This window comes from Primulina eburnea, chromosome 1 (genome assembly GCF_022965805.1).
Source record: "Primulina eburnea isolate SZY01 chromosome 1, ASM2296580v1, whole genome shotgun sequence".
Taxonomy (NCBI): domain Eukaryota; kingdom Viridiplantae; phylum Streptophyta; class Magnoliopsida; order Lamiales; family Gesneriaceae; genus Primulina; species Primulina eburnea.
In genome coordinates, this window is record NC_133101.1 from 27,826,967 (window position 1) to 27,841,895 (window position 14,929).

Genomic DNA, 14,929 nt, shown 5'->3' on the forward strand with positions numbered 1-14,929 from the left:
TAATCACGATGCCGCACAGAGGAAGCGGAGCCTAAGAAATTCACGGTGCCGCACAGAGGAAGTGGAGCCTGAGAAATTCATCCGAAATTGCAATTACACCGAACAGATTTTCAAAGATTGCATTGGGAGGTACAAAGTTTTTTATTTATTTATATTTTTGGTAAAAGAAGAAGTTGGATCATAGAAGGTTGAATTTAAATAGTTGTTTTGGTGTAAAAGAAGTACTGGTTTGTGTTGCATTGGGTTCGTTTGATCTATTGACGAATTTATTTAGGTTTCTTATGTCCCGTAACATGATAATTTTATATATAAAATTCACCCTTTTTCATTTATTATGTATATTGATTAGGCTTTCAACTAGATTATTGAATGAAGAAAACACATGTTTATGTGTTCGGTGATGTGAAGAAATTGACATATACTACCTGTAGGAGCTGCAATCAAATTGTTTGCAATTGAATGAAGAAAAAACCTGTTTATTTTTGTTTGGGACTCAAGTTTGGACTTCTTGTTTGCAAAAAATTATTCTGAAATATCAGGGAAAGAGATGTAGCAATTGAAATAGTGACGGATTGAATTTTAAAAAAAATTACATTGATAGTCTAATTTTGCGTGCCATAGTGGTGAGTGAAAAATGACTTCAGATTTTTTAAAGATTAAAGGAGCGAATATGCTGAACTTTTGATTTAGTTGGGGGCATGACTGATACCTTCACCTCAACTAGGTTTTGATTCAATCATTTATTTCTTTTACTTGCTATAGGTAACAACAGTACTTGAGAAATTTGTAAGTCTATGACTGATTGGTGGAACACTTTCTCTCGAATTTTTATTATTTTTTTGTCTCTTTTTATCATAAAAGACAATAGCTAGTATGAGTTATAACACAATTTGATGTTTTTATACTTTCTAGTTTTTTTCAGCCTTTTCATTGTTATGAATTTTATTAATGCAAATAAGAATATAAAAATTACTCGTTATATGAGGCAATCAAAAAAATCATTTACCCACATTTAATAATTGGGTGTTTTTGGGATGTTTTGTTTTCTATATTTTTTTTTTGAATGGTAATACACTTTCATTATTTTTTTAGAGCGTATTTATGTATTTGATTGCACAAATTTATTTACTTATATCTTAATTTAAACTCGACGATTGAGATTAAATCAATACAACAAATTTTTTTTGAATAACTACAATAAAATGTTCATCAAATTGTTCTAAAGTTTTATATTTCTCAGTAATGGAAGTAAATACGGGTGATGATCAGCAATTCATTCCCCAAGTTGTAGACGATCGAAAGCCAAAAATTGGGATGGAATTCGTATCATTAGAGGATGCATTTTCGTTCTATAACCAATACGCACGAGAAGCAGGATTTAGCGCAAGAATGAGCAACAGCAAAAAAAATAAGATAACGAATGAAGTTGTTTGGAAGAAATTTGTATGCTTTAAAGAAGGGCGTACAGACGAAATCCGGTCGAATAAAAAAGAAATAGGTGATCGACCGAAAAATGAAAGAGCTCGCGGCGAAGTTAGAACTGGATGTAAGTCGAAGATTTCAATTGTCAAGAAACAAACTGGTCCTAATTGGATTGTCAGTACATTCATGGAAAGTCATAATCATCCACTCTCGACTCCTTCAAAGGTGCATTTACTACGCTCACATCGTAATGTTTCGGCATCAAAGAAAGCATTGACTCAACAGTTTTCAGAAGCCAATGTGCCAACTTGTCAACAAATGCGATTATTGGAAATAGAGTATGGAGGGCCCGAGCATGTAGGTTGCACTGAAAGAGATATTAGAAACTTTGAGAAAAAGCTAAGAGATGAACAAAAAGGTATCGATGCTGAAACACTGATTGAGTTCTTTGCATCTGAGAAAGACAAGAATTCCTCTTTTTTCTTTGATTATGAGACTTATTCAGATAAAAGATTTAGCATGTGTTTTTGGGCAGATCCTGTGTCAAGGAGGGCAAACAGTGTATTTGGTGATGTTGTGGTGTTTGATACGACGTATAACACTAATAAATATGGTATGATTTTCGCACCATTTGTAGGAGTTAATCATCATCATCAGACAATTGTGCTTGGTTGCGGTTTTTTAACTGACGAGAAAACTCAGTCTTTTGTTTGGTTGTTTAACAAGTTCATAGAAGCAATGCCTAAAGGTGCACCAAACGTGATAATTACTGACCAAGATCCTGCTATGGCGAAAGCAATTGCACAAGTTTTCCCTAAAACAGTGCATCGATATTGTTTGTGGCACATATTGAAAAAATTCCCAGATAAATTAAACTCTATGACTTTTCGTGACTACTCGAAGCATAAAGAATGTCATTCAAAATTCCACAACACCTGATGAATTTGAGAAGTCGTGGGAAGATGTTATTAAGTGCGCTAACTTGGAGCAAAATGATTGGTTGTCATTGATGTATGAATTGCGACAGAAGTGGGTGCCAATATATTTTAACCATATATTTTGTGCTGGAATGTCAAGTAGTCAGAGATCTGAAAGTTTACATGCATTTTTCAAGAGGTATGTCTCTAATAAGAATTCATTGATGGATTTTATCATCCGTTTCAATAGGGCACTCCGGCACCAAAGGCACAATGAGTTAGTTGCTGACCATATTGATATGAATGAGCATCCCAAGATCAAGACAAACTGGCCAATGGAAGCTCAAATGGTTAAGGTGTATACGAAAAAAAATATGTGGAGTTTCAAAGTGAAATGTGTGAGAGTCATGGTTATTACGTGCAACAAGTATCTGTAGGAGTTGAATTAGTGATTTACAATATGATGAATTTTCAAATTTGTTCTTCCTCCAAATCAAGGATGCTCACACATAATAAACAGTTGGATTATATATCATGTAGTTGTATGAAATTTGAGTTTGAAGGCATACCATGCAGACATATGTTAGCTTTTTTTCGTATCAACCAAGTGTTTCAATTGCCTGATAAGTATATACTCAAACGGTGGACACGAGATGCAAAGGTTGGAGCAATATATGCTATGGCGGAGCAAGATGTCATCGACGATCCAAAAATGTGTTTGATGTCAAGACACTCGAGGTTATCCTATAAAGCTTCTGTAGTAATTGATGATGCATCATTGACTGATTAAGGAACAAACTTCTTCGATAAACAATTAGATTATATTTTAAAAAAAATTAAAGAGATTAACATTTGTAGAACATTCAACAATGGTAGTCAAAATAAGAATATCATGGATGGGGTCTCTGGTATTACCGATCCTTCTGAAGTAAGAACAAAAGGATGTGGGAAGTGGTTGAAATCATCAAAAGAAAATTCAACCTCAAAGACCAGGCTATGTCGTGGATGCGGGCATCGAGGTGTGTCACATGACAAGCGCAACTGTCCAAATTTGAATGACAGGTATATGTTGATTAATTTTGTGATTGTTTTATAATATTTTTACAAATGTATTACTATCATTAATTTTTTGTAAATATGACTATTTATCATTTACCAGATCAACTTTAGATGATCATCATAAAAATGATGACAACACAAATGAAGAAGATTTTGCATCGATGACTGGTACTTGAAATGCTTCATCTTTTTTAAACAAAAGTTTCGCATTAAAAGATTGACATTTATAATTGTCTTTATTATTGCATGTTCTAACAACATGTGGACAACTGGAATACGTTTGGATGAATGAAATTATTTTATGCGTCATGTTGTAGATGACTATTATTTTTTGTTCATTTTTTTCATTCAATTCCAACGATGAGATAGATAAGTTCTTTACTATTTGGCCTTTGTTTAGTTATTTGATTTTCATAATTGTTTTTCTATTCTATTGATTAGTTTGGGTTGTTTGGTTATTTTTTAACAGCTTTAGGTAATAAGGATGTTGTGTGATGGATACACAAAGCTGTAATAAATTTATGCATGATTTTCTTGACAAAAAATTTTCTGTGAAGAGCTTTCTTAATTTAATTGTGGTTTTATTTTCTTTCAACTATGGTTATGTTATTTATATATTGATAGATGTCTGTTGAGTACTTAAACAAGTGAATCCTAAAAAGAAATTATTCAACAAATTATGAAGTATAAACTTTATGCCGTTGTATCCAAGACGTTCTCCAAGACCTCCAGCAACAAGGACAAATGCAGCCTTCCTAGCTTTCCCGCACGCCAGCCTCTTCATATTGAACAAAATTATCATCACAAAAAGTCAAAACTTCTCCAGATGGCACCTATCACAGGATGGTAGCAATATTAATTGAAATGCTGGTTTCAAACATTACAAAAGTGAAAATTCCTAGTTGAAGATTTAAAATGGGAGCCGATAGAAATGAGGTACAAAGCCCATTCTCACAAATAATTGACAGATTAGGTTATTTGACCAAAGGAGACAGTCGGTTAAATTAAAGAGGGATAAAACCATCTATACATATGTTAGAAGCTCATTTACAGAAAGGTATTTGAGCTAATAAAAATCAAAACTTTTAGGACAAAATTATGGGATTATTAAATTCTAAAGGCATAGAAGAAGCATGTGCAAATACAAACTTTGTAGCATATCATAAACTCACATAGATCACTTACAGAAGTTGTAAACCCGTCATATGGGTTCTTCCCAGCTTTTGAATCTGCCAAAAGTTCCCTAACAGTTTTAATATATGATGTCAAGCCCCCAGGATAACTAGAATTAAGTCTAGTGACCTGGGAAAAATAATGAAAATAGTAAATAACACCTCAAATTACGAGATTCTATGGAATAACATTTACATTAACACGGACAGGGAAAAGCATCTCATTTCAAACAGAATGTTGGGAAACAAAAGAGATATAAAATGGAAATTTTTTAACATAAACATAAAAGATTGTATACTCTTACTCCTTTTAAACCTCTTGTTCTGGTTTATAAGCCAAAAATAAATTCAACAAGAAAATTTAGCTGAACGCAAAATCTAGGACACCCATTATGATATTCAGCCACCATTTTATGTTAAAATATGATAAAGCTAAAATTCTTCGGCAATATATCCAGAGGAATGGATGCACACGTTCAAATTGACATATGTTTCAATCAAGAACCAATTTTTGACCTGCTGAGGACTATATATAAAATCTCATACTCTGATCCCGTTATAGAGCAAGAATAAAGAACAAGATAATGAGAAACAAGACCTACGACTACCACTATAAATATCAATCAGACCAATGCATTTAACAATAAACAAGTCACATCTATGCGAAATTCAACAAGAACGACATGAGAATTCCCATCAAAACTCAAACTAACAAAATAAACACAAAATTACTTGATCAAAAAATGCACGCTTCTGGTCATCATCGACCCCAGGGTTGGACCAATGCTCGAAAAAGTGACTCTGTCCATTTTCCAGCAAAATCTTGGCCAGCTCAACCTATAAATCCGCATAAGCGCATCCATATCTCACATTAGATCCAATGCCAAATGCACAACTCAGTTACATTGCACACGAAATTAATTGAACTTTTCGTGATTATTTTTTGGGAGAAAGAATCTTTTGGCTGCGGGAGACAGCGATGGTGGTGTTCGGTGGAGGTCGCCGATTGTTGTGGTGGAGAAGAATTTGTTCATTACGAGATTCTTAAAATTTTGTTTATAATATTTTTTAAACTAAAAAAAAAAATTAATGAGGTGGGCGCCAACTCAGCGGCGCCCACCGAGGTACACACCAAATGGTGTGTAGGGTATCAGTTTTGATATATATATATATATATATATATATATATATATGCTAATTTATATATATATATATATATATATATATATATATAAATTAGCATATATATATATATATATATATATTGTACAAAATATTTGTGTAAGTTGTTTGGAAACTTCTTGAATTCGAATAATTTGATGTTCAGTTTTTTTATGGGATTCAGTATATATTAAATTCTATTGTATAAATTAGCATATATATATATATATAGTGATTTGATCATGAACAACACAATATTATAAAAATTTCAAGATAATCTATTTTTTTTATGTTGATGTTTTGCAGCTCCTGGTGATTGCCATTACGCATGAATATATCACCGACGATGATCGGAGTGCGGTTGCAAGAATAATCATATTTATTTTTCATAAACGAAATATGATTCTTCTATTTCATATATTTTGTTTTTAATCTTTTTTAAGCGAACATATCGTTTGTGTGTATAACTTAATATATTTAAAATTTTAAAGTATTTAGATATTAATTAGATATAATATTAAAGAACAAAGATCACAAATTTTTGACTTCGAATTCTTTACTCCACTATATGCATCACTATATTCTACACACCTTATTTAGCTTCATATATGTAGAAAAAATCTTACAATATTTAATTAATCGATTATTTCCTTATTATATTTTGAATAATATAAGGAAATTATTTCCAATTAATTTATGGTTAACCAAAATAAGATTTTTTCTTCATGTCTTTCTATCCATTAAATTGAAAATAAAAAAGTTAAAAGGACAAAACTTAAGTACCGATTTATAATATTTAATATTTTAATTTATGAGAGTAGGTATATTTTTAAAATACATAAAATTATTGAGTTTGATAAGAATATATAAATTTTAAAATTATGTATACACGAACACCAAATAATAAACCTACAGATCAACAACAAAAACGCATATAAAAAAATAAAGATAAAAATTAAATAAATATCATAAATTCTAAATACCAAAAATCTATTCAGCTAAATTAATAATAACTACTAAAAACCATAACGTTTTATTATTTTAACATATTTTCAGGGAATTTTGTTGTTCGTCTTGGATGCTAGCATCATGTTAGCTTTAAACTGCTACGACATTCAAATCGAAAATTGTAGACTCCTGCCACAATAACATGTCAAATGATAATATTTCAATACGAGATGATGGCTTGTATCATATATATCATTACGGCATATCTTGTTAAGTGAAATGCAATAGATGTTCAATATTCTCAAGTGAATATTGAGGGCTAAATAGATGACTCTCACCAGCATTTGATGTAAGACTCTTCCCCATATATTGAAGTATGATCCGTACAATCGATCATTTAAGAGCTAAGGTGAACTCCTATTTCTCGACTGAAATCACTTTGTTCAGTAGACTAGCAACATGGTGTTAGTATGGTATTCTTTTTGCTTGGGAAATCTCGGGATAGAAATGGGTGAAACAAATGGCAAGGAGAAAAATAGTCGAGCCAAGAGTTTGACTGTTTTTCCTTAAAACAATATTGCCCCGCCCCGATACTCACGGTTGTTGGCAATTCGTTTCCTAAGATACAACGACTACGACTTTAAATAGTAGCACTACAAATTTTAAAGCCACACGAACTTGAGATGTTTAGAACGCTATCAATATGGTATGCAAACTTTCTAATTTTTTAAACTTAAAAATCCAATTCCAAGAGTTTAAATCTTGCAAAACTTGGATTTAAGCGCAAATGCTTAAAAAACTCAAAACTAGAAGACAACTCTCAAATTTAATTTCAAAGTTCGAATAAAGCGTATAAGCTTAAAAAATTCAAACTCAAGATTTTATATCTTGAAAATTTGAACTTTAAGCACTAGTGCTTAAAATTTGCATATAGAACTAAATTAGAGAGAAAAAGGAAGAAGAGAAATGAGCAATGAATGCAAATGAGGGATGTGCTATTTATAGAAAATGAAAAGTCTTGAATGGAGTAGTGCACTTTTTCAAAAAAGAAGAGACACCCATTGCCTTACAAACACTTGGCCCTTCGGCCAAGTGATTTCAATATATATATATATATATATATATATATATATATATAATCTTTTCGATTCAATCTTTTCACTCGACAAAATTGAAACTCAATTAATTTCTCATTCACCCTAATTGGTAATCGACAAATAATTTCGTTCGCCACGTAGCTTGTTCGAAACATTTTATCGATTCTAAATGAGTACAAAACTCATTTTTTCTAACAAATGGTACATTGACCCTTGTCCACGCACTAATAATTCAATAGTTCATTCATTTAGTCAATAACTGATCGGTAACTAATAATGAACCAATAATATTACAAAAATCAAACATGCTTAACAGTACTATTTAAAAAATTGACATACACAATATGATGAAATATATAAGAATAAATCGTTAATTTAAGAAATTTTACTGTAAATTCCAAGTCAAATGCATAGAGCGCAATAATTAAAGAAATCGTTAGTAACTTTACCTCTGTAGCTTGCTAATTCACCTTAGTTATCGGTCCCAATCCAAGATAATTCAAAAAAATATCATTTGGATGATTTTACGCTGTTTAAGACCGGTAGGGCTTTGAAGTTTTTAAAAAATTTTATAAAAAACTTACACCAGAATGTTTTGATTAAAATTTTAAAAATTAATAACTATTAAAGTACAAGTCCAAAAATCATTAAACTTTCAAAGAAGGCTTAAAAATAGTGAAAAAACGATCGGAAGACGAAATAATGGCCATCCAAGTAGCGCGTGTACCTTAAGCCCCAACTTACTGTGGGACTCGGACGTTAATCATAATCATAATCGTCATTGGGACTAATTAATCAATTATAAAACAGGGTCTAAATTTTTTTTTATTTAAAATGCGGAACGTAGTGAAATCAAACTAAGATACAACTCAGTATAAAATAAAAGTACAAGTCCTGTACCACAAACATTTATTTAACCAAGGTGTAAACATCTAATATTAAGTGTTCGACCCTATATCTAATCCAAGTCCGGAGCCTCCACTCTAATCACGATCTCTCTTCATCTCCTGGACCCTGAACCTGTCCCACCTGTTGTCACGTACACATACAAACAAGACAACAGCCGGATAACTCCGGTGAGAATAAATCCCAGAATATGAATAGGGTGCATGAGATAGAGGAAGAGGTTGATGAGATCTCCACCTCGTTCTTCTGGTGGCTGGACGGCATACGATGGTCGGGAAATGGAAAGAAGGAGGAAGAACGTGAAAATGGAGAAAGGGGAAAGGAAAGTTACGGGATTGGGGATTGGGTTTCTGGTTTCTTCCTTTCTCTCTCCACAAGATAAATTGTGTGTATGTATATGTATATTGAGTTACTAAAAAAATAGTAACACATGCCCAAAAATCCCGATTTGCATATATTTTGCTCTCGTGTGTTATTTAAATCTCTATATGTATTTTTATATCGTTTTAACTCCGATATTCTAAAATAAATATTTTTAACACACTTCTTGAATTTATTTGGCATAAATAATTATTGTAATTTACAACTCAATAATTATTCTAATTATGTCAAAATTACCGGATAATTAATTTCAGGACATCACATTTCTCCACCCCTTAAAACAAATTTCGTCCTCGAAATTTCTGCTTATACACATACATCTTACACACGATACGAAACCAACAATACAATACTAGGAATCAAACAGATATAGATAAGATACTCTCATCTTCTCTTCTGTTTCCCACGTTGATTCTTCTACCCCATGCCTTGACCACTGAACACGTACTAGTGGTATAACTTTATTGCGTAAAACTTTATATTTACGATCCAAAATACAAACAGCATACTCAATATACGATAGAGACATATCAAGTTCAACCTCATCAGGCTGAATCACATGAGATGGATCGAGATCATACTTACGCAACATAGAAACATGGAAAACATCATGGATGCCAGATAAAGACTGGGGCAAATCCAAACGATAAGCGCAAGTCCCAATACGCTCAACAATCTCATAGGGGCCAACGAAACGAGGTGATAACTTACCCCTCATGCCAAAACGAACAACACCTCTAAACGGAGAGATCCTCAGAAATACAAAATCTCCAACTTGAAATTCTAGAAGTCGACGACGTCTGTTAGCATAACTAGCTTGCCGATCTTGGGTAGCTTTCATTCTCTGACGAATCAACTGAACTTTATCATGCATTTCCTGAACAATCTCAGGTCCAGTCAACTGCTTCTCACCAAATTCATCCCAACAAAGAGGTGATCAACATCGTCTGCAGTACAAAGCTTCAAAAGGAGCCTTACCAATAGCCACCTGAAAACTGTTGTTATATGAAAATTCTACTAGTGGTAAAGATTCCTGCCAACTGTCTTTAAAATCCATGACTACAGCTCGAAGCAGATCCTCGAGTGTCTGAATCGTACGCTTTTTCTGACCATCTGTCTGAGGATGGTACACAGTACTCATCGCAAGTCGTGTACCCATTTATTTTTGGAAACTAGTCCAAAACTTTGATGTGAATCTAGGGTCACGATATGAGACTATTGCAACTGGAACTCCATGAAGTCTCACAACATTTTCAATATACAGACGAGCCATTTTTTGTACGAATATGTCCTCTCATACGGAATAAAGTGTGCCGATTTAGATAATTTGTTGACAATCACACAAATGGCATCGAAATGACGAGAAGTACGTGGCAAATGCGTGACAAAATCCATAGCCACGTGCTCCCAGTTCCACTGAGGAACCTCAAGGCTATGCAGTAATCCTCCAGGTCTCATTCGTTCTGCTTTGACTTGCTGACAGATCATACAACGAGACACAAACTCAGCCACATCTTTTTTCATATTCTTCCACCAAAACTGAGGCCGTAGAATATGATACATTTTCCTCCCTCCTGGGTGGATACTATATCGAGTACAATGAGCTTCTTTAAGGATGGCTGTATGCAATTCAAGAATATCTGGGACAACCAATCTACCATTCAACCGAAGAGAATCATCTGAGTGAATTGAGAAACCAGATTGGTGTCCTTGATATACTAACTCATAAGATTTCAGAACTCGATCATCAGTTTTCTGAGCTGACTGTACAATCTGAATCAACTCTGGCTCAATAGAAATCTGAGACACACAAACAACATTACCTTGGATTTGAAATTCAACCTAGAAGTGCAAATATCCTCTCGTAACTTAGAAACACAAATCGAGGATAAATTAACATCAACAACCTTACGACTTAAAGCATTGGCAATGACATTCACTTTTCCCGGATGATAATGGATCTCACAATCATAATCTTTCAAAAGATCCATCCAACGTTGTTGCGTGTTTTCTTTAATGCTCGCAAGTGCACGACGTCAAGTTATAGTAAAATGTAATTTCGAGTACAAGTGTCGATCTCACGAGGAATGTATTTCTAAATTTATATTAATGCTTGTAATTAAAATAGTCTCGATTTTATTTAGTATATTCACTTAACAGAGTTGATTACACCAATGACTAGAATTGAAAATAAATTTAATTGTAGCAACAAACAGATTTGAACAATAGAATAAAAGATCTAGAGGTTTGACTTCACGCAACTATCCACCATGTGATATGTTTGTGTAGCTATATTATAATTGTCCTTCTTATTCATTAGCCAAGAATTCTATAATTATCTGCTCCCTCTCTCGAGTGCTAAGTAGATACTAATTATCTAACAAAGGATTGCAACGTCTCCGTCAACAATCGATAATTAAATAACAAAACAAGCACTAAATTCTTTTAATGGCTTCCATAGCAATATATGTCCTCTCGAACTATATAAATACCATCGATATATTTTTCCCTTTCTTGATTATAAATTTCCTTTTTCAAGTGATAATTTATAACATACAAATCATTCAAGATATGGCCATTAAAATGAAAGCATTAAGATTGGAAAAACACAAATAAACAATAAAGACAACTTATATAGCATAAATCATGAATCTCAACACATGGTTTCTAGTTTTGTTCCATCATTCCTCTAGAATTAAGATTTAGTTCATAATAATGAAAATAAAACAACAACACATAAATCTTAAACAAGACATATCAAAATAAAAGTAAAAATAAAGAAAGAAAGAACTTAGAACAAGAGTTTTGGAGTGTATGAAGTTTTTGTCCAAAGATGTGCAAGAACTTGTTGAAGATGATGATTTTGATCTTCAACTCTTTTCTTTGTAGCCTCCACCCTTTTCATAGCTTCTCTCCCTATACCCTAGATGATGAAAAAGAGACCATTTTATAGTCTAGACAAGATATCCCACGTAGCACACCATTTTCCCCTTCTTTTCTTCAAAGTCCACAAAGTTTCACAATTTCCGGAATGGTGTTTGTGCATGACCGCGGGTGCGGTGGTATAAGGACCGCGGGTGCGGTGCCCTTTCGACTAAAACTCCTCCTGCTCTTCTGGTGAGACCGCGGGTGCGGTGCTAGCATGACCGCGAGTGCGGTCATGCCTCGGAGAACAGCGTGGGTGCGCTCTTGTGAACACCGCGGGTGCGGTGTTGCTTCGTGTATCTTTGTTCTTTGCACCTTCTAATTCATCACTATATCACTCCAAACTCTCATTTCTACTCTTCCAAACTACAATAACAAAAACAACAACATATCAAATAAGACCTGCTCAAGAATCACAAAATTCCAAGTTAAAAACAAGTAATAAAAGTACAATAAATTGCACTTATCAAACGTCTCTATTCATATTCAGATCTGACTGAGGGAACAAATACTTCAAGCTTTTGTGATTAAAATAGATTACAAATTGCTCCCCAAACAAATAATGTCTCCAAATCTTGAGAGCAAAAACAACAGCAGCCAATTCCAAGTCATGAACAGGATACTTAGACTCATGCGGTTTCAACTGACGAGAACCATAGGCCACCACTCTGCCATGCTGCATCAGTACACAACCTAGTCCTCGATTTGATGCGTCGGTACGAACAACGAATCCTCCAGAACCACTTGGAATGGTAAGAACTGGTGCAGAAGTCAATCTCTTCTTCAACTCGACAAAACTTGACTCACATTCATCAGACCAAATCAATCTCTGATTTTTCTGAGTCAGTTGAGTGATAGGTCTAGCAATCTTTAAGAAATATTTGATAAATATCCGGTAATAACCAGCTAAACCCATGAAACTACGAATCTCTGGCACATTGGTCGGTCGTGCCCAGTTCAGAACTGATTCCACTTTATTTGGATCAACAGAAATTCCATGTTGAGATATGACATGGCCCAGAAACACAACTCTATCCAACCAAAACTCACACTTGGATAACTTGGCGTACAACTGCTTCTTATGAATAATTCAAAGAACTATCCTCAAGTGTTTGGTATGATCTTCCTCAGACTTGGAATAAACAAGAATATCATCAATGAATACAATCAAAAAGTGATCGAGGTATTTACGAAATACTCGATTCATCAAGTCCATAAACACAGCAGGAGCATTGGTCAAACCAAAAGGCATAACCAAAAATTCAAAGTGTTTGTATCTCGTGCGAGAAGCTGTTTTCGGGACATCTTCTTGTCTGACTCGCACTTGATGATATCCAGAACGAAGATCAATCTTAGAATACACCGAAGTACCTTGCAACTGATCAAATAACTCATCAATCCTAGGAAGTGGATATTTATTCGTGACAGTAGACTTTTTCAGTTGTCGATAATCAATACACATACGCAACGTACCATCTTTCTTCTTGACAAATAGAATCGGTGCACCCCACGGTGAAGAACTCCGACGAATATAACCTTTACTCAACAAATCCTGTAATTGTTCTTTCAGTTCTTTCAGCTCAACAGGGGCTAAACGATATGCTGCCCGAGATATGGGTTCAATTCCTGGGATTAATTCGATACTGAACTCAACTTCTCGTTCAGGTGGAAAACCAGGAATCTCTTCTGGAAACACTTCAGGAAACTCACGGACCACAGGAATATCAGAAATCCGTCGCTCATCTTGCGATAGATCAACAGCATAAATCAGAAAACCTTCGTGACCAGAATCTAACAATTGATTCATTTCAATGGAAGAAACTAAAGGAATCTTGGCTTGAGAACCATGGCCATAGAAATTCCATTTAGAAGCAAAGCTAGGCCTGAAACGAACTATTCCTCGATAACAGTCAACAGCAGCACGATTTGCAGTCAAAACATCCATATCAACGATACAATCAAAGTCATGCTTAGGCAGGACTATGAGATTCAGATATAGAACATTTTCATTGCGAAACAAAACCGCATTGAACACCACATTATCAATGATAATCATTTTGCCCATCGGAGTAGCAACAGATAGATTGGAATTCATAATAGTGGTGCGAAGATCATGCGAAACAACGAATGCATGAGAAACAAAGGAATGAGATGCTCCAGAATCAAATAACACTCGTGCTATAAAACCATATAAAGTACAGTTACCGGTAATGACAGTACCTGGAGCTGCCTGAGCCTCATCCTCAGTCAAGGCAAATACATGAACAGATGACTGATTCTGTTGACCACCTTGCCCTCTGCTCTAATTCGAAGGGCGACTAGGCTGATGGGAAGATTGGGATGCTGTTGGAATTCTATTACTTTGAGCTCCACTACCTGCCTAGGCTGATTTCCCCGTCTTACTAGGACAAACTCTAGCAAAATGACCCGGCCGACCACAATTATTACAAACCACTTGAACTTCAACACACTGATTACTGGAATTCTTGCGTCCACAATGATCACCGTAAGGTCCACTATAGCGATATGCCCCACGGTTCCCTGAACTCCCTGAACTCGAAGAACTAGTAACAGACTTCTTAAATTGTTTTCCACGTGGACGAAGAGATGGAGAACCAGATGAACTGAATTGTTGTCTCCCCGACGTATGATGTTGGGTAGGAGCTCGATTTCCACTCCTTTTAAGACTAGCTTCAGCCCTGTTTGCTATTTCCACCACTTCAAGATATTTCAGTGGCTTACCGGTAGAAACAAAAGGGTGCAGATGATCGTTCAATCCTTCAATGAAACTTTCGATGACAGCAACCTGACTTGCAGCCACATGAGGAGCATATCTCAGCATAGTAATTCATACACCAATGCATAGCATATATCAATGCACATGAATATAAAATCTACAACATGTAAAGGAATACAAGTCTGTATTCAACCTCTAATTCTT

At 34.5% G+C, this 14,929-nt stretch overlaps 1 protein-coding gene and 1 long non-coding RNA gene across 2 annotated transcripts; one reads left to right on the top strand and one right to left on the bottom strand.

The window, feature by feature from the left end:
• Nucleotides 1-1,102: 1,102 nt before the first annotated feature.
• LOC140806402 (protein FAR1-RELATED SEQUENCE 5-like) lies at nt 1,103-2,361 on the top strand. The gene has a single exon (XM_073163057.1). The coding sequence runs from the start codon at nt 1,243-1,245 to the stop codon at nt 2,359-2,361; it is 1,119 nt and encodes a 372-aa protein (XP_073019158.1). The 5' UTR covers nt 1,103-1,242.
• Nucleotides 2,362-3,997: 1,636 nt separating this feature from the next.
• On the bottom strand, nt 3,998-5,600 carry LOC140811983 (uncharacterized). The gene is made up of 3 exons (XR_012113583.1): nt 5,303-5,600; nt 4,584-4,700; nt 3,998-4,231 (listed from the first exon to the last, which is right to left on the bottom strand). It is a non-coding gene; the product is annotated as an uncharacterized lncRNA (long non-coding RNA).
• Between the last annotated feature and the right edge of the window lie 9,329 nt (nt 5,601-14,929).

Excerpts from the sequence above, each read along its gene's own strand:
- LOC140806402 (XM_073163057.1), top strand. The coding sequence starts at position 1,243 with ATGGAAGTAAATACGGGTGATGATCAGCAATTCATTCCCCAAGTTGTA.